The sequence below is a fragment of the Mastacembelus armatus genome, chromosome 18 (genome assembly GCF_900324485.2).
Source record: "Mastacembelus armatus chromosome 18, fMasArm1.2, whole genome shotgun sequence".
Lineage (NCBI taxonomy): Eukaryota > Metazoa > Chordata > Actinopteri > Synbranchiformes > Mastacembelidae > Mastacembelus > Mastacembelus armatus.
The window spans coordinates 1,102,278-1,122,114 of NC_046650.1; the positions used below are offsets into that span (position 1 = coordinate 1,102,278).

The 19,837-nt window shown below is 44.5% G+C and overlaps 1 protein-coding gene across 5 annotated transcripts in view; it reads left to right on the plus strand.

Annotated features, from left to right (window-relative positions):
* The window catches only part of gal3st4 (galactose-3-O-sulfotransferase 4), a 35,106-nt gene extending 15,493 nt beyond the window's left edge, over nucleotides 1–19,613 (plus strand). For 2 of the 5 annotated variants that reach the window (XM_026294531.1, XM_026294566.1), the window contains exons 3-5: nucleotides 11,692–11,992; nucleotides 13,948–15,048; nucleotides 18,408–19,613. In XM_026294531.1, the coding sequence (XP_026150316.1) occupies nucleotides 11,692–11,992; nucleotides 13,948–15,042 (1,396 nt within the window). In that variant the 3' untranslated portion in view covers nucleotides 15,043–15,048; nucleotides 18,408–19,613. Of the gene's footprint in view, nucleotides 1–11,691; nucleotides 11,993–13,947; nucleotides 16,289–18,407 lie in introns of those variants that run through there. The other 3 variants (XM_026294549.1, XM_026294559.1, XM_026294539.1) reach the window with 3 other exon arrangements.
* The last annotated feature ends 224 nt before the right edge of the window (nucleotides 19,614–19,837 follow it).

A 19,837-nucleotide genomic window follows, 5' to 3' on the forward strand; every position in this document is an offset into this window, starting at 1 on the left:
TACATGAATGTTAAAATCTCCCACTATAATGACTTTATCTGAACTAAGCACTAAATCAGACAGGAAGTACAGGAAGTACCCATCAGAGTCTTAAAAACTCTGAGTAAGGGACAGGTGGACGGTACCCAATGACAAGTAGAACTGGTTTTTGTGTTTTCCAGTTTGGATGTGAGAGACTAAGAGTGAGGCTCTCAAATGAGTTATAACTGTTCTAAGGATGAAAGTTTAATAAGTTTGAGTGGAAGATTGCAGCTACTCCTCCACCTCGACCTGTGCTTTGATGAACATGACAATTTTTATGAGGGTTGATTCATTCATACTGACATATTCATCTCGCTGCAGCCAGATTTCAGTAAGACAGAGTAAGTCAATTTGGTGATCAGTTATCAAATCATTTACTAACAGAGATTTAGATGAAAAAGACCTGATATTTAATAATCCATATCTGACTGTTCTGTTTTTCTGTTCAATAAGAGGAGTGGTCTTAATTTTTATTAGGTTTTTATGAATAACTCCTCTTGTCTTAACTTCTGATTTATTTGATTTATATGTTCGAGGGGCAGACACAATCTCTATGGGTTTTGAGGGGGGTGACGACTGTAAGGAAACTGCAGAGAGACGTTTTAGACTGAGTCTCTGCATCCCGGTCCCCACCCTGGATTGTCAAACTTTAGGTCGGCTAATAAACTCGGCCAGATTTTTAGAGATGAAGGCTGCACCATTCAAAGTGGGATGGATGCAGTCTCTTGCTACCAGACCGGGTTTTCCCCAGAAAATGGCCCAATTGTCTATGAAGCCCACATCGTTTCCTGGACACCACCTAGACAGCCAGCGACGGAACGACGATAATCGGCTAAACATGTCATCGCTGGTCAGATTGGGGAGGGGTCCAGAGAAAACTACGGCGTCTGACATTGTTTTGGCAACATTACACACTGACTCAACTCAAATAAGATTGGAACCATTTTAATGCTGTTCCTCTGATACCAATCACATGCTCCAGTTTCTGTAATACAATACTGGGGTTGATAGTGTCAAATGCAGCACTAAGGTCAAGCAGGACAAGCATAGAAACGAGTCCATTATCTGAGGCTAAAAGAAGATTGTTGGTTAACGGTGCTGTTTCTGTACTATGATATGCTCTAAATCCTGATTGAAAATAAATAAAGTAAATCCTAAATCCTGCAATAAAGCCTTCCTCTAACAGCATGACAGTATTCAGTTTTTGTTCAAACTACTTAAGAAAGGTGCTGATTCAACTACAGACAGCAATGTACACACAACTGCTATTACACAAAGCTGGGCTATGACAATAAGTTGTTAAAAATCAGGATATATTAAGTTTACACAGAAACCAGTGATCTCATCTAAAGCACTAATGTGGGAATTAACTATAGCTTTCTATTCTTACATATGCTTACAAACACAGCACCACACATACACAGACACCCACCCTTCATTCTGTTTGACCCTGCTCTCCTTTTGGATCACAAAATTTTCCATATAACTCCTTTACTCTGTCCTGTAAACATGCAGCTCCAAGGCCCCTGAGGGAGGTTCAGGTTGCAGTCCCTGTGCCTTTTGAGAGCATTTTTATGGTGGGGTGTTGTTCATAGCCAGCTTGACTGGATTTTTGAGTGCAATACGTAATCAATACATACTATTGATATTATCCATAATGATCCCTGACATTAGATCATTAAGGAACAAACTATTAAAGAACATGACCTTTTATAATATCATAACATCAATATCATTCCTACATACCTCACATCTACATGCAACATTTACTATAGTGGCTGTTGAAACATAAACATACACTCAGCTGGTAGTTTTTAAGTAAACCTATCTAAGGCTACTACAGCGTAATCCAAAAGTCCTGCAATAAATCCTTCCTCTAACAGCGTGACAGTATTCAGTTTTTGTTCAGACTACTTAAGATAGGTACTGATCTGTGTGTCACTACCTATGACTATGATTAACTAAATACTGACTATGGGCAGGAGTACTTGAGCACTATTTCTCCAGTGAGTGATAGCTTAAGGGTCGTATTTAATACCTGATTATTTATCATCTCCAAACTCCCATTTATTGTGCAAGGACATTAAATGCTCTTATTCTTGTAAAGCACTTATTTTCTCATTTACGCACACAATCATTGTCATGGGGTGTTGGTGGAGTGGTGTGAAGGAGGAGAGGTGAGGACCCAAATGCAGGACAAACTAAGGCTTTATTTCCCCCCTGGGACATCCAGGGCTCAAGACAATCCCAAACTAGGGAACCCGATTACACGGTAGACTCGAAAGGACAGAGTGAGACGGTCACAATGCAAAACACACTTCAGCATACGAACAACACTAAACTATAACAATAACTAATGCTTCGGCAGAGGACAAAGGAAGAGGGGAGGTATAAATAGAGGAAACACAAAAGGTAATCAAACCCAGGTGAAACTAATAAACACATAACTAACAAAGCTACCAGGGACCAGAACGCAGGGTAAAGAAAGTCTTAACAAAATAAGAGTCCTCTGGCAGGAAGTCCCCAGAGGGACTCATGACAGGACCCCCCCCCTCAAGGCCGGATTCCAGACGGCCCACGAGTTACACCTAAAGTCCAGGGTGGGAGGGTGGGAATTCAGTTTATGACCCCCAACAGGGCAGAGTTCTGGGTCGCTCTGGAGGTTAACCTCTGGGGCACACAAAGTCTGAGGCCGTTCCGGCGGACGGGGAGGCTGCTGCTGAGACGGCCGGGGAAGCAGCGGGCGCGGCTGCTCGGGACACTCAAGAGGAGACTGCTGAAGTGGCTGGTCGGGGAAGTCTGCTGGCTGCCGCTTCGGCGGCGACTGGTTGGGGAACTCAGGGGCTGGCTGCTGTGGCTCTTGCTGCTGAGACGGCCGGGGAAGCTGCTGCAGAGGCGGCTGAGACGGCCGGGGAAGCTGCTGCAGAGGCGGCTGAGACGGCCGGGGAAGCTGCGGCAGAGGCGGCTGAGACGGCTGCCGTAGAGGCTCTGGAGCCGAAGGCCTGAAAGGCGGCACCAGAGGACCCGGCTGCGGCACTGACCCTGGAGGCTGCGGCAGCAGCTGAGATGGCTGTCGCGGCGGCGGCTCTGGGAGGTCTGGAGGCTGCTGAGGAGGCTCTGGGAGGTCTGGAGGCTGCTGAGGAAGCTCTGGGAGGTCTGGAGGCTGATGAGGAGGCTCTGGGAGGTCTGGAGGCTGCTGAGGAGGCTCTGGGAGGTTTGGAGGCTGCTGAGGAGGCTCTGGGAGGTCTGGAGGCTGCTGAGGAAGCTCTGGCTCTGGGTGCTGAGGAACTGAGGGCGCCGGTGGCTGAGGGACTGACTGGAGAGGAGCGGGCTGGGCCTTAGCGCGCGTAGCTTGGTTGCGGCGCCGAGGGACTGGGACAGGCAGCGGCTGCTGCAGCTCAGGTGACGTGGACAGCGGCGCCGGGGACGAAGGCAGCGGCTGCTGCGGCGCCGGAGACGAAGGCAGCGGCTGCTGCGGCGCCGGAGACGAAGGCAGCGGCTGCTGCGGCTCGGGAGACGAAGGCAGCGGCTGCTGCGGCTCGGGAGACGAAGGCAGCGGTTGCTGCGGCTCTGGGGGCGAAGGCAGGTTCGGGAACTCTGACCCATCCGGAGGTCCAGGCCACTCCAACGGCTCTGGAGGTTCGGGCCACGGTGGCAGTTCTGGCCACGGTAGTGCTAGTCGCTGGGCCTCGACGTGGGCGCCTTGCACACGACGCCAAGGGGCTGGAACTGGCACCTCAGCCGGGACGGACACGTCGGTGCGCTGAGGGGCTGAGGGTGCACCTCGCAGTCGACGCCGAGGCGCTGGGATTGGCCGGAGAGGAGCGGGCTGAGCTCGCGTGTGGCTTGGCTGCGGCGCCGAGGCACTGGGGACAAAGGCAGCGGCTGCTGAGGGTCTGGAGACGAAAGGCAGTGGCTGCTGCGGCGCTGGAGATGAAGGCAGCGGCTGCTGTGGCGCTGGAGACGAAAGCAGCGGCTGCTGCGGCTCGGGAGACGAGGGCTGCGGCTGCTGCGGCTCGGGAGACGAAGGCTGCGGCGGCTCGGGAACCTCCGGAGACGGCTGCTGCTGCTGCTGCGGCGGCTCGGGAACCTCCGGAGAGGGCTGCTGCTGCTGCGGCGGCTGCGGCTCGGGAACCTCCGGAGAGGGCTGCTGCTGCTGCGGCGGCTGCGGCTCGGGAACCTCCGGAGTCGGCTGCTCGGGAGTCGGCTGCTCGGGAAACGGCTGCTCGGGAAACGGCAGCTGTTGCGGAAGCTCTGGCTCAGGTGGTGGTCCGGACGGTCCAGGGGATTCCTCCCCCAGGGACTCCGGTGGCGCTGGTAGCTGGGCCTCAACGCGGGCGCCAACATCGTGACGCCGCGGTGCTGGAGCCTCGGCATGGGCGACTTCACCACACCGAGGGACGGGAACAGGCTGGGCCGGGACCTCCGTGGGGACGTTGTCGTCGGGGCGCGGAGGCTCGGGGATCCGGACCGGGACCTCAGCGGGGACGATGACGTTGCCGCACTGAGGGTCCGGAGCTTGGGACCAGCCCTCAGTGGGTGCGCCGTCGACGGCACGCTGAGGGCTGGGAGACTTGGGAGACTTGGGAGACTTGGGAGACTTGGGAGACTTGGCTGGGCAAAGCTCCAGCGTTAACGGCCGAGTTGGCACGCTGGAGATCGGGCAGACAGGGCAGGGCTCCGGCGGGGACGGCCACGTCGGCACACCGGAGCTCACGGGACTAGGCTGGGAAGGTGCCTCAGCGTGGACGTCGTCGTCGGCGCGCTGAGGCGGAGGGATCCAGGGCAGAACCTTGGCGGGGACGCCATCGTCGGCACACTGAGGTTCCTGCTGCGGGGTAAATGCCTCAGCGGGGACGTGAACGTCGGCGCACTGAGGCAGCGGGATCCTGGGGAAATCCTCAGCGGGGACGCTGTCGTCGGCGCACTGAGGGTGCAGGATCCTGGTTGGAACCCCCACGGGGACACTCTCGTCGGCACACGAGGGTTCGGGCTGCTGCGGCAGCGGTGAGGTGGCAGCTGGGAGCTCCGACTGCCGAGCTGGTGATTCCGCCACCCTGCTCCGACGCCGTCGCTGTCGGCAATCCCATCGAGCGGAGCGGGGGGACTCGGGCTGGGCAGCAGCGAGGAGGAACTCGGGCTGGGGATCAAGAGCTGGTGGCGGGAGAACCAGTGTCAAAGGCTGGGACTCTGGGGACTGGGACGCCGGGAGCTGGGAAACTGGCGACTGGAACATGGCGAGGGAATTACACATTTCCCAGGCCTCGTCTATCGGAGTCCATTGCTCCAGGCACATCTCCAGGACCGATGTGATGGTGGACAGGCGGCTGAGCATCTGATCAGCCCCCTTTCTAGAGACGAGGCTGGAAGGGTAAGTGAAGCTCCTGGCTAGCTCGGAGCAAAATTCAAAAATCTCTCTATAACACAGGGCGTTCTGAATCTCACCCGACAGAGACTGTAGGAAACATGAAATCAGCCGGTCCTCCTCGTTCGTGTCCGCTGAGTCCATCTTTGGCCGAAGCATTCTGTCACGGGGTGTTGGTGGAGTGGTGTGAAGGAGGAGAGGTGAGGACCCAAATGCAGGACAAACTAAGGCTTTATTTCCCCCCTGGGACATCCAGGGCTCAAGACAATGCCAAACTAGGGAACCCGATTACACGGTAGACTCGAAAGGACCGAGTGAGACGGTCACAATGCAAAACACACTTCAGCATACGAACACCAACTAAACTATAACAATAACTAATGCTTCGGCAGAGGACAAAGGAAGAGGGGAGGTATAAATAGAGGAAACACAAAAGGTAATCAAACCCAGGTGAAACTAATAAACACATAACTAACAAAGCTGCCAGGGACCAGAACGCAGGGAAAAGGAAGTCTTAACAAAATAAGAGTCCTCTGGCAGGAAGTCCCCAGAGGGACTCATGACAATCATTCACTCGTACTCGTACACCAATGGAATTGTCAAAGGGGGCAAATTGGGGTATAATATCATACAATTATGTAAGTTAAAGCTACATTAACAGATTTTATGGAGGCTGCAAAGTTATGTTGCAAAGGTTAAAAGGGTATCTTTTGGTAATTGCATTTTCTGTTCAACAGTGATATTAAAAAATAAAAAACAAATGGTTATTTGATTTTTGTTTTAAAATACAAAAATTAAAATTGAAATACAAGCCATTTCACTTTTTCATTGGTCTAAAGGGGATAACCGAAATTTAAAACTTTGATTTTCTTTCTCTATGTAGCATAACAAAATACAAAATAACGAAGAGGCAAAAACGACAAAAGCTGTCACAGCGGGGAGCCATATATTAAAGGGTTGGACCCAAGATGCAGAGAAGAGGAGCCTCCGGTCCCCTTTCTTAAAAAGAGGGACCACCACCCCGGTCTGCCAATCCAGGGGTACTGTACCAGGTACTGCACAGGCGTGTCAGCCATAACAGCCCAACAACATCCAGAGACTTGAGGTACTCGGGGCGGATCTCATCCACCCCCGGTGCTTTGCCACTTTGCCACCGAGGAGCTGCCGAACTACCTCAGTGACCTCGGCTTGGGTGATGGATGGATCAGCCTCCAAATCCCCAGCCCCTGTTTCCTTTATGGAAGATGTGTTGACGGGGTTGAGGAGTATTCCCTCCGCCGTCCGACAATATCCCCAGTTGAGGTCAGAGGTCTTGCATGATGGTTGACTCTGTCCGCTGGGTCCATAGTGGCCGGATTATTCTGTCAGGGCGGGGGGCCGTATATTAAATGGTCAGATCCAAGATGCTGACAAGAGGAGCTTGTCAATTGGCTCAGGTAAGTTCAGGACGCCAACACAAGAATACACGATGGGTGCCAGGAATACAAATACTGTGAATACGACGAATACAGGAGAATGTGGCGACTCACGAGAAACACAGGAGAAGGAGACCACGCACAATAAACAGGTAAGTACAGGTAAGTGGAAAAATCATAACCAGAATGAACACAGGTATGAACACAGGACACAGAATAATCCAGCAACTAGGTGAGGCAGAAAGCGAGTCTATATACACTTGTCACTTGATGACAGGTTAGGAACAGATGCGGCCAATCACCTAGTTGCCAAGGGACGCACATACAATTCAATTAAATTCAATTCCATTCAATTTTATTTGTATAGCGCCAAATCACAATACAAATCATCTCAAGGCACTTTACAAAAACTAAAACTAAAAACCCAACAATTCCCTTATGAGCAAGCACTTGGTGACAGTGGAGAGGAAAAACTAGGGGAGGGTAGGGGAGCTCAGTGGACCGATGGTCCTCGGGCAGTCTAGGCCTATAGCAGCATAACTAAGGGATGGTTCAGGGTTGCCTGAAGCCAGCCCTAACTATATGCTTTGTCAAAGAGGAAGGTTTTAAGTCTAGTCTTAAAAGTATAGAGAGTGTCTGCCTCCTGAACCCAGGCTGGGAGCTGGTTCCACAGGAGAGGAGCTTGATAACTAAAGGCTCTGCCTTCCAGTCTGCTTTTGGAAACTCTGGGAACCACAAGTAGACCTGCACTCTGAGAGCGAAGTGGTCTATTGGGATAATATGGTACTATGAGGTCTTTAAGGTATGAAGGAGCTTGATTATGAAGGGATTTGTATGTGAGAAGAAGGATTTTAAATTCTATTCTATATTTTACAGGGAGCCAATGAAGAGAAGCCAATATAGGAGAAATATGATCTCTCTTGCTAGTTCCTGTCAGGACTCTGGCTGTGGCATTCTGGATTAATTGGAGGCTTTTTATGGAGATATTGGGACATCCAGATAGTAATGAGTTACAGTAATCTAGCCTTGAGGTAACAAATGCATGGACTAGTTTTTTCTGCATCATTTTGAGACAGGATGTTCCTAATTTTGGAAATGTTGCGCAGGTGAAAGAATGCAGTCCTAGAGATTTGTTTTATGTGTTAGTTAAAGGACATGTCCTGGTCAAAAATAACTCCCAAGGTTTTTTACAGTAGTGCTGGAGGCCAGGGTTATGCCATCTAAAGTAGCTATAATTTTAGAAAAGTTATTTCTGAGATTTTTTGGCCCAAATATAATGACTTCTGTTTTCTCTGAGTTTAAAAGTAAAAAGTTACTGGTCATCCAGGCCTTTATGTCAGTTAGACAGGCTTGAAGTCTGGTTAACTGGTTTGTGTTAACAGGTTTAATAGATAGATATAACTGAGTGTCATCTGCATAGCAGTGGCAATTAATAGAGTGCTTCCTAATGGCATATCCTAAAGGAAGCATGTACAGGGTGAACAGAATAGGTCCTAGCACAGAGCCTTGTGGAACTCCATAACTAACTTTTGTTCGTGTGGAAGGTTCATCATGGACATGAACAAACTGGAATCTGTCTGATAAATAGGATTGGAACCATTTTAACGCTGTTCCTCTGATACCAATCACATGCTCCAGTCTCTGTAATAAGATGTTGTGGTCAATGGTGTCGAATGCAGCACTAAGGTCTAAGAGGACAAGTATAGAAACAAGTCCATTATCTGAGGTTAAGAGAAGATCGTTGGTAATTCAATTCAATTCAATTTTATTTGTATAGCGCCAAATCACAATACAAATCATCTCAAGGCACTTTACAAAAACTAAAACTAAAAACCCAACAATTCCCTTATGAGCAAGCACTTGGCGACAGTGGAGAGGAAAAAACTCCCTTTAACGGAAGAAAAAAACCTCCAGCAGAACCGGGCTCAGTTTGGGCGGCCATCTGCCTCGACCGGTTGGGGTGAGTGGATAGAGCAGAGAAAAGAACAGCAACAATAAACAACAAATAGACACTGCAAGTTGGTGGGGCCAGTAACTGCACATCAGCGATAAACAGCTCCAGGACCAGGGACACCTGCAGAAGGTACAGAGAGAGAGAGAGAGAGGGAGGGAGAGAGCACAAACTAGGGGAGAGAGAGAGCACAAGGTTAGTAACATTCAATGGTGGAATATACATGAGGTGGGAGAGAAGGGGGGGGGGGGGGGGGGTAGGGTAGGGGAGCTCAGTGCACCGATGGTCCTCGGGCAGTCTAGGCCTATAGCAGCATAACTAACTAAGGGATGGTTCAGGGTTGCCTGAAGCCAGCCCTAACTATATGCTTTGTCAAAGAGGAAGGTTTTAAGTCTAGCCTTAAAAGTACAGAGAGTGTCTGCCTCCTGAACCCAGGCTGAGAGCTGGTTCCACAGGAGAGGAGCTTGATAGCTAAAGGCTCTGCCTCCCATTCTGCTTTTGAGAACTCTGGGAACCACAAGTAGGCCTGCACTCTGAGAGCGAAGTGGTCTATTGGGATAATATGGTACTATGAGGTCTTTAAGGTATGAAGGAGCTTGATTATGAAGGGATTTGTATGTGAGAAGAAGGATTTTAAATTCTATTCTATATTTTACAGGGAGCCAATGAAGAGAAGCCAATATAGGAGAAATATGATCTCTCTTGCTAGTTCCTGTCAGGACTCTGGCTGCGGCATTCTGGATTGTGTTAACAGGTTTAATAGATAGATATAACTGAGTGTCATCTGCATAGCAGTGGCAATTAATAGAGTGCTTCCTAATGGCATATCCTAAAGGAAGCATGTACAGGGTGAACAGAATCGGTCCTAGCACAGAACCTTGTGGAACTCCATAACTAACTTTTGTTCGTGTGGAAGGTTCATCATGGACATGAACAAACTGGAATCTGTCCGATAAATAGGATTGGAACCACTTTAACGCTGTTCCTCTGATACCAATCACATGCTCCAGTCTCTGTAATAAGATGTTGTGGTCAATGGTGTCGAATGCTGCACTAAGGTCTAGGAGGACAAGTATCGAAACAAGTCCATTATCTGAGGCTAAGAGAAGATCGTTGGTAACTTTCAACAGTGCTGTTTCTGTACTATGATGTGCTCTAAATCCTGATTGGAAATCTTCAAATAGTTCATTCCTGTGTAAGTGGTCTGATAGCTGCTTAGCAACAGCTTTTTCTAGGATTTTAGAAATAAATGGCAGGTTGGATATTGGTCTATAATTAGCCAAGACACCTGGATCAAGACTAGGCTTTTTGAGTAAAGGTTTGATTACTGCAGTCTTAAAGATAATACTGATACTAGAGATAAATTTACCAAGTCTAATAAAGATGAGTTCATTAATGGCAGGGTGCCTTTAAGCAGTCTAGTCGGGATGGGGTCCAAGAGACATGTTGATGATTTCGATGAAGCAACTACTGATGTAAATTCAGAGAGATCTATAGGAGAGAAGCAGTCTAAACATAACTGAGGTCCTACAGATGATTCAAGAGCTACTGTAGTAGAAGATTCATTTATTGCAGGTATAGGAAGCATCTGCTGAATTTTATCTCTAATAGTTGTGATTTTATTTGTAAAGAAACTCATAAATTCATCACTGCTGAGAGCTAAGGGAACACTGGGCTCAACAGAAAAAACTAGAAAAATTTCCTCTAAGTTTGTGGAATGCCACTTCCTTTTCAGCCTTTGTGATGCCTGCTTTAAGGTACGAATATGTAAATTATACCATGGGGCTAGTCTTCTCTGATTCACTAACTTCTTTTTCAGAGGGGCTACATACACACACGCAGAAAGAGAGAGAGGCACACACATAAGGGAGAACACACAGGTGAAGACAGTTAACATAAATGAAGACAATACTACCTGGAAAAAACCTAGGCGATACAGGAAACACAACCAAAATAAAAGATCACACTAGGAAGTCCAAAACCAGGTTCATGACAAAAGGGCCGTTTTTTTGTATCCAGAGACCAGGTGTCATGAAAATCAAATAACCACTCATTTTTTATGTTTTAATATCGCTTTTGAGCAGAAAATCCACCAGTTAACAATGAGTTGCTTTTTTCACACAGCCAGCAGACACAGAGCAACATTAGTATTCATTTCAAATGATGTTTGTTTTCATTTGTGTGTAGAATTTTCCTTACTTTTGTTCTGATTTGGTGTTGACTAACTCCTGGATAACATTTCCGACTCTTTAACTGGTGCTAGAGTCAGAGGTGGACTGAAGCATAAATTCAGGCCACACATTCTGTAAATACAAATACAAATCGTTTTTTTTTTGTCGAAAGGACATTTTTTTGAAGGTGCATCAGAGGGTTAATGTTAGTAATAAGTATTTCCATAGACCACTATCCCCTGTCATCCTCCCAGTACAGAATCACTCCACATTGCACCACTTCTCACTCCAAGACTGTGCGTCTGCGCATGTGCAGAACCGCTAAGAATTACATGTCAATAAGTAAATCAACAGAATACATATTAACTTGTTTACACGAGCCTTGCACTGTCTACACAAACCTGTTTACATGAGCCATATTTGCATAATAACAAAGCAACTGGTTTATTCTATATGGTGCTCAGTAGTATGTGCGTGTAGTATGTGTCCTAGATTTGTCTAATCTTGCATATAGTACTTTATCTTAATTTTTTTATTTATATAGTACCTTTTATTTTAAATCTTCTTAGTTTGTGTTTGCTTTTATTATTATTATTTTTTGCCGGGATTTTGTTCTACTGTATGCAAATACTGACCAGAAAGACAATAAACTACTTTGAATCCTTTGAATGAATCTTGTGTTTGATGTGAGGATTATGAGAGGCACTATAAGGCACATTTTAAAACGTGAAAAGTTAAAATGATTCTTTCCTTCCACCTGTCTTCTAGCAGTGTACAGCCAGCTGCTCGCTCCATCTTCTCATCCCCTAATGATCAAGGGCCCTCCCTGGGCTCCTGTCAGCCCCACACCCACATCATGTTTCTCAAAACCCACAAGACGGCCAGCAGCACCGTGCTCAACATGCTGTATCGCTTTGGAGAGGAGCACAACCTCCGCTTCGCCCTGCCACTGGGCTACCAGCTGGGCTACCCTCTGCCCTTCAATGCTCACAGGGTCAAAGGTTATAGAGGTCCCAGAGTCATAGAGTTCCACATCATGGGCAATCACATGAGATTTAATAAGCCAGAGGTGAGTTATGCAGAAGAGAAGAGGTACCTATGGAATACAAGCTTGACTTTGCAACAATGATGGGATGTTCTGTAATGATACAGTGTTATAAAATGTTAAAAACAGACTGAATTCATGCACTAAGCAGCTTTCTATTTGCAACGAATTTCCAACCACAGAGGTGGTTGGCAGTCTTTTTCTTACAGAAGATTGTTGTATTACTGGAATAATAATAGGATGTGAAGTGTTGAGAAACTAAAATCCATCAATGTGCATAGAGTGCAGTCAGTTATCAACAGACATTTAAATGTAGCAAAATTTGCATGAGCATCCCGATAGAAGCCCAGAAAGTATCAGGCCATATCATCATAAATATGCTGTAACCTGCAACAATCATTGGCATTCTCTATATCTAACCTTTAAGCTGACCAAACCTACTTTAAAGCTGATTTACTTCCTAACCAACCTACCAAGAGTAAATAATGCACATTTAAAACCCTTCTCATGGGTCTTTTCCACTAGCACTACTCGGCTTGACTCGACCTGACTCAGTTTTTGGGGTTTCCATTAGGGGATAGTACTTGGTACCAGGTACTTTTTTAGTACCTTCTTTGACCAAGGTTCCAAGTGAGCCGAGCTGATACTAAAACGTGATACTGACGTCAACTGATTGGCCAGGGAGTCACATCACTAGAGGAGTCATGAGGGCTACGTCCGACAATATTGCTTATGTCTCATCCGCCATTTACTGGCAACAGCAACCGTTTATTTTCCCCGGGCGCGGCGGCATTGGCTGCCCACTGCTCCTGGTGTGTGTGCATGGTGTGTGTGTGTTCACTACTGTGTGTGTGCACTTTGTGATGGGTTAAATGCAGAGCACAAATTCCGAGTATGGGTCACCATACTTGGCCATATACATCACTTTCACTTATTTTTACATTTTTATATTCTTTAGCGAGGCCCGAGCACCTCTGGTGCCACAAGCCCTGCCAAGTTGCCATTTAATATTGCACTCTCAACATGGGATGTCCATCAAATGTCCAGAACTAATGAGAGTGTGCCAAATTTCACAACCTTTAGATACAGGAAGCACTAATTGCTAGCTTGCCAGACAGTGGTCCTGTATCACTCTGCTATGTTACTTATGTGTATATCAACATAGTCATTGTGTGTGTGTACCTGAAACTGCATGCCAACCGCAAGACTCACTGATATAAGGAGGCGCTATGGAGTCCCTGGGCCACACCCATAGCATAGACTCTGTGTGTGATTGTTCACTGATGTCTAACAGATGTTTGTGGTAAACTTTTTGCCCATGGGAACCAGTTCAAATAATAATAATAATAATAATCCTTACAGAAACAATAGGGCTTTGCACCTCCAGTGCAGGCCACAGCCTGCAACTTCAGTGGACGGGCTCTAACAAGTAGAACATCGAACATATAAACACAAAACTGCGGAGAGTATTTAAAACATTCTTGAATCAACCAGCTTAGACACACTCCCATCATTGCTGTATAACTCCACTAATCTCACCATTTAGCAAACTCTGAGTGTAATACCTTTCTCACCAACTAACACAACAGCACAAATTTATTTCTAAGTGTGAAAGTGCAAGTCTACGGGTCTACAAGTCATCAGCCTCTCACTAATTGACTCAGGAGTGTCTTCTAGCATCCCAGAGCCACAGGTCTCTTTCTTTCACAAGCCCCCACTCAACACAACCCTCTGTTAAAGTCACTCTTTAGCATCTCAGATTGCAGAGCAATTGCTAATCCAGTTTAGATTTTGCACAGGCCTATTTGATGTAAATAGAATGCTTTTGTCTGCTTTAATTATCTGGTCATAAAATAACCAGATAATTAAAACCAGATAATCGTCATGCAAGACCATAAAATTTTCCAGAAGTAACGATTGTTGTTATAACTGAATTACAACACATTTTTGTAACCAAGTTCTGCTCCTCTGTTTGTTAGGTGGAAAAAGTGATGCCAGCAGACACATTCTACTTTTCTATTATCAGGGACCCAGTTGCTCTGGCAGAGTCCTCCTTTGCCTATTACAAAGAAGTAGCACCTGCCTTTCGGAAAGCCAAAGGCTTGGGTGACTTTGCTGATGACCCTAAGAAATACTATGAGCCTCGTCTTCGCAACAACCACTATGCCCGCAATCTGCTGTGGTTTGACTTTGGCATGGACCACAATGCCAATTTTTCTACGGTGCTGGCTCAGCATGGCGAAGCCATGATCCGCCAGGCCTTCAATCTGATCCTAGTGTCCGAGTATTTTGACCAGTCCATGATCCTGCTGAGACACGCCCTTTGCTGGCCACTGGATGCTGTAGTCTCATTCAGCCTCAACGCTCGGCAGCAGAAATCCAGCACCATAGGGGGAATGGGTGCGAGCTGGGTGGGCAAAGCAGCAGCAGCAGCAGCTGGTGTCAGTGTTAAAGGTGGACATGTACAAGCCAAGACACCACTAACAGAGGAACAGCGAGAGAAGCTGCGCCAATGGAATGCTTTAGACTGGTACCTATACAAAGCCTTCAACCAGACCTTCTGGGAAGAAATTGACAGGTTTGGCCATGCCCAGATGGAGCAAGAAGTAGCGCTTCTCAGAATGCGGCGGGAAGATCTGGCCCAGGTTTGTCTCAGGGATGGAGGGAAACCTGTGGAGGCACACCGGATTCGAGACAAAAACATCCGTCCCTTCCAAAGTGGATTAGTTAAAATTCTTGGCTACGAGCTCCACCCAGGGCTTGACAACACCACCAGGACAGCCTGTTTGAGGATGATTAGGCCTGAGATCCAGTATAAAGATGTCCTTGATGCAAAACAGTTCCCACGGGTTCCAGTGGTACAAGCTCAGCCAGGGCAACAGAGCCAGGGACTGATTGCAGCAGCTGGTGGCTCTCTCTTAAGACCAGACTCGTCCAGGACAGGAGAGAGGCTGGTCCAAGTAGAGGCTGGGGGCAGGACAGCCAAGGAAGGGGAGAGAGACTGGGATGGAAGCCGTTTAGTGAATAACAATCAGACTTTGGTAGGAGGGCAAGAAAAAGGAAGACTGAGATAGTTTGAGGTGAGTCTCCTTCCTAAATATGGTCTTTTTTGATGGACTAATTGACTAAACTGAAAACTGAGTGTAGTTTACACACGATGAACAAAAGCAGATTTTTTGCACTTATTTTTGGTTGTTTGATTTTTTTTTAAAACCTTCTGTGCTTTTGGTAAGTGTAATTCTTATGGATTTGACCTTTGAGCTCTGAGCACCTAGGATGTTTTCCTGACTGCAGTAACAACATGCAGGAGAGTTGTTATTTTTTATAGGTAAAGGTAATCAAGTGTTGGCAGGTCCTTCGGTTGATGTTTATTGCATAGTAATAAGTACAGCAGATGCATGGAAGCCTGTTTTATCCCATTTTGATATTTTCAGGAATACCAAATTTCACATTAACCTTAGTGACATGCCTGAAATTTTCAATGTAAAGTTACACAGAGTTTGTGCTTCTTGTGCAGTACCAGTACATACAATACACTGGGCTAAGCATTTGCTTTTTTAAGATAAATATCCCATAATCTTTGAACCTTTCCCCAGAACCCCAAAGACTCTTTTCACAATTTGAATAAGGAAATATCTGTTGCACAATAAGAAGATTTTAAATTGGTTTCCAAAATTGTTTCTATTGTTTTGTAATAAGTACATGTAGATGGTAGATGCTGGTAGATGTCACATTTCCCAGATAGGTGTACAAACAATCAGATTTTATACAATGCCAAAACAAGCAAGGTAGGTGTTGTCAAACCACTTTCTGAGTTTTTCAAAGATTGCTGGATTCTGTAGCTCTCATGTAATGGTAATGCATGTGAGGCCCAAATTGTGTGTAGAGCACTAAATTTCCATAGCTGACATGGTTTGTAGACTTGGTGCTAGCTGGCACTTGTGAATAAAAGTATTTAGGATAAAATTACTTGTTCCCTCTTGAAAGCACTCCTAGTAGTTCAGTTTCAGAGTGGTTGTTGAACCAATTTTATAATCACTAAGCTGAACAGCTTGTTAAATGTCACTTCCTAATACAAGAAGAGAAAACGATGAGGTTTGTGCTTCCATTCAAAGCTTCTTGATACTGACCAGCCTGCAGGAGACTGGTTATTATCACCATCTGGCACATTCCTTCTTCCATTCTCTGCTGACGTAAATGGAATGTGACATGCTCATGTGAAAGTAACTGACTGAATTACTCCAAAATAACTAGAACTTCTGTGGAGGGCAGAAACCTTCAATCTTAATTACATTTACAGTATCTCACAGAAGTAAGCACACCCCTCATATTTTTGTAAATAGTTTATTATATCTTTTCATGTAACAACACTGAAGACTGAAGAAATTACACTTTGCTACAATGTTAAGTAGTGAGTGTACAGCTTGTATAACAATGTAAATTTGCTGTCCCCTCAAAATAACTCAATACACAGCCGCATGACACCGGGGAGGGAAAATGGCTAATTGGGCCCAATTTGGACATTTTCACTTAGGGGTGTACTTTTTGTTGCCAGCGCTTTAGACATTAATGGCTGTGTGTTGAGTTATTTTGAGGGGACAGCAAATTTATACTGTTATACAAGCTGTACACTCACTACTTTACATTGTAGCAAAGTGTCATTTCTTCAGTGTTGTCACATGAAAAGATATGATAAACTATTTACAAAAATGTGAGGGGTGTACTCACTTCTGTGAGATACTGTACATAATTATCAAATGACCTGTGATAGCTTTCTTTGAGGCCATCGTTGAAATGATGAGTATCACTACTTCAGATGACTGGCGATGCTGTTAGGGTCTACATTCCTGCAAATTAACAGAAATTTTACAAAAACTGAGAGAACTGTAAGAATGGAATGCGGCAAATGGAGCTCCTTGCTTCCTTGTCAGTGTGGGTAGAATAGTTTGTTGTGAACATGCTGCTCCATGAAGATTCTTAATTATCATTGGTTACTACAAAATCAGAAGCACACCTCTACCTCTTTGAGCTGATAGGGCATATTCTGTCATAACCACGGACCACGGGTACTGTAGCTCTGTCCGAAACAACTCTGCAAATGCATTTTGGATCTAAGTACACCTCACTGCTCTGGGTGGTTGCAATACCATGTTTGCACTAGTGACGCCAATAAACTGATCTTATCAGATAAATGCTAAGGAAGTGTTGCATTAAGAAAGAACAGCATACTGAGACTGAGCAGATATGAAAACAGCGTAGTTTTTAATTTAAAATGCATAAAAATGGAGGGGAAGAATAGCAGAGCACACACACGAAGCTCCTGTGAGTCCCACACTAGCTGCTGTGAGACAGCACACAGACTGGTCAGTGTATGAACAGCCTGTCTGCTTTTAAGTGATATTTGTCTGCTGGGGAATTCACATAATGCTGTCAGCCAGTACAATGCAACACACTGATTTACTGTCACACCAGTGAATCACCATGGTCTCATTTTTTTTTTTTTTTTTTACAGCCATACGATATTTATTTTACAGCCAAAATGATATTTATAAATAAATATGAAAAAACACACACCCTGTAAGCTGAATCCAGTGCAGATCACACTAAGTACAACTGCTGCATTTTTATATATACAAAATAAGGTTTCCAACATCAAATATAAAAAATGACAAAAGATTTTGACAACTTGAAGGTATTAAAAATTTTGGTAAAAAAAAAAGAATGTGACACATGCATCAGTTGTCACTACACAGCAAATGGTCTGAAGAACGTAACTCAACTGGTAGTCATGCAACAGACTGGTCAAAGTCTTCAGATGCAGTTGTTGAAAAAAGGTCTAGAGTGTATTGGAGCTCTCATTGTATGTCTCTTTCCAACACTGAACATTGACAGTGTTCTTCTACAGAACAGTAGAATGCTACCTCCCCTATTTCCTCTGGTGAAAAGCAGATTGCTTTACAGTCATCTAGTTTAGAGACTGAGGCAAAGGGGTGATAAATAATGAACTTAGTTTTAAAATGAAAGAGACTGGTGTTTATTCATTGTCCCTCCTTACAGGCAGCTGCTGGCTTACATTTATTACACCATAGTCTCAAAACCAATTTGCAGACACTTTAAATTAGCTTAATTTACATAATCCAGCATTACAGTGACAAATAAGACAAATCTTTAGCCCTTATCCTGGACTGTCCTACCCTAAATATATGTAATATAGTAAAAATGGCAGTTACCCAGAAAGACCCCCTTCTTAAAGACCAATAAAAAATAACACATTAACTAATTAGTAATGCACAAAACAGTGGCAGTTTGCAAAACAATGTGATATTTTCATGCCTTAGAAAATCTGATTATGGACCATGGCTTTAACAAAATCATTCTGTATTTTTTATTCTCATTGCCATTTGGGCATACTGTATTTAGGGTTTGCACTTTTTGGCAGGTTGGCTGTGCTGAGGGAAAGAGTCTGCCTGTTGCAGTATGGTGGAATTTACCATCGATATTGACGAGAAAACATTGAATCCACCCAAATTCATCCACGTGCGATCAGTGTTCAAAGACTGATAACAAACACCACTCAGATTGTAATTCAAAACTTACAAAATATGTTACTAAAGTTTGTGCGATGAGTTCAGAGTAGAACAATTCACAGCACCAAACTGATATCTGATCATCTGTGATTTTGTGTACATAATGCTATGTTATTCATTTCAGCCATGTCACCTAGCCCTTTTCCTCTGAACCAAAGTATCAGTTTTCATTCATGAAGAGTTAAAGAGTTGGCCTACACATTATCATCAAGAGGAAATGGTTTGATTTCTCAAATAATTACTTACTTAAAATCTTAAATCACAATATTAAAATAACTACTTAAAAAATGTTAGCATTAAAACATTTTATTATCTTAAAAGGATGATTAATCAAGATGAACTATGTTGTAGTTTATCGCAATGCAAGATCTTTGTATTATAGTGGAGAGATACAAATCTTGGATAACTACGGTATAAAATCTATTTTATTGTAATTATGAGATCCTATGAGATCACAAAGATGTACACGTCATAATTACGAGAAAGCATCTTCTAATTTTTTTTATTGGTGAATAAAGTGTGGTTCTGTACGCATTGGTGCTTAATCTCTGCTTCCACTCCCACGTCAACAAATACACTCCCTGAACTGGACCAGAAAATGAAATTGTCCTTAATTTTCATGACTGTCTTCCCGACACACTGTTATACTTTGTTTTTATTATTCCTGGAGAAATTGATTTTACTGATAGAGTACTGTGACTTACTTTGTAAATTCTTACTAGTATTGGAGTTTTCATATGTGAATATGTTTTATGTGACAGTGTGTAAGAATGATGGTCAGGAAGCTCTGGTATACAGTATGATTAATCTTTTATCATTCACACTTCATTTGAACAGCTTCAATCTTTGTAGTCTACTTTTTTGATCTTCTGTCAGTTGTTAAAATGATTTCAGTGAAATGACAAAGAGTTCATTCAGAAAGCAACAGCGTGCCCTTACTTGGATCTTACTTGAAGCTGTGTATTTTTGTTGAAATTTATAGTATGTCATGCTCTTTGTGTACATCCATTGAATTTGTTTTTCTCATACTGAATAAAGTTAATATTCATTTGACTTCATTGACTGATCTCCTTGGTTACTCTAATACAACTATGGTCTGAAATCAAATCATCCATCTTTACATGAGTAATGTTGCACTGGTGTGTCATGTGAGAACGAGAACAGAGTTGTAAACCACAACATTGTACTTTTCACCCTAATAGATTCATTTGCAGATTCAAACTATTGTATATCATTCCATAATAAACTAAATTAGCACAACCTCACAAAATTGAATTGTGTA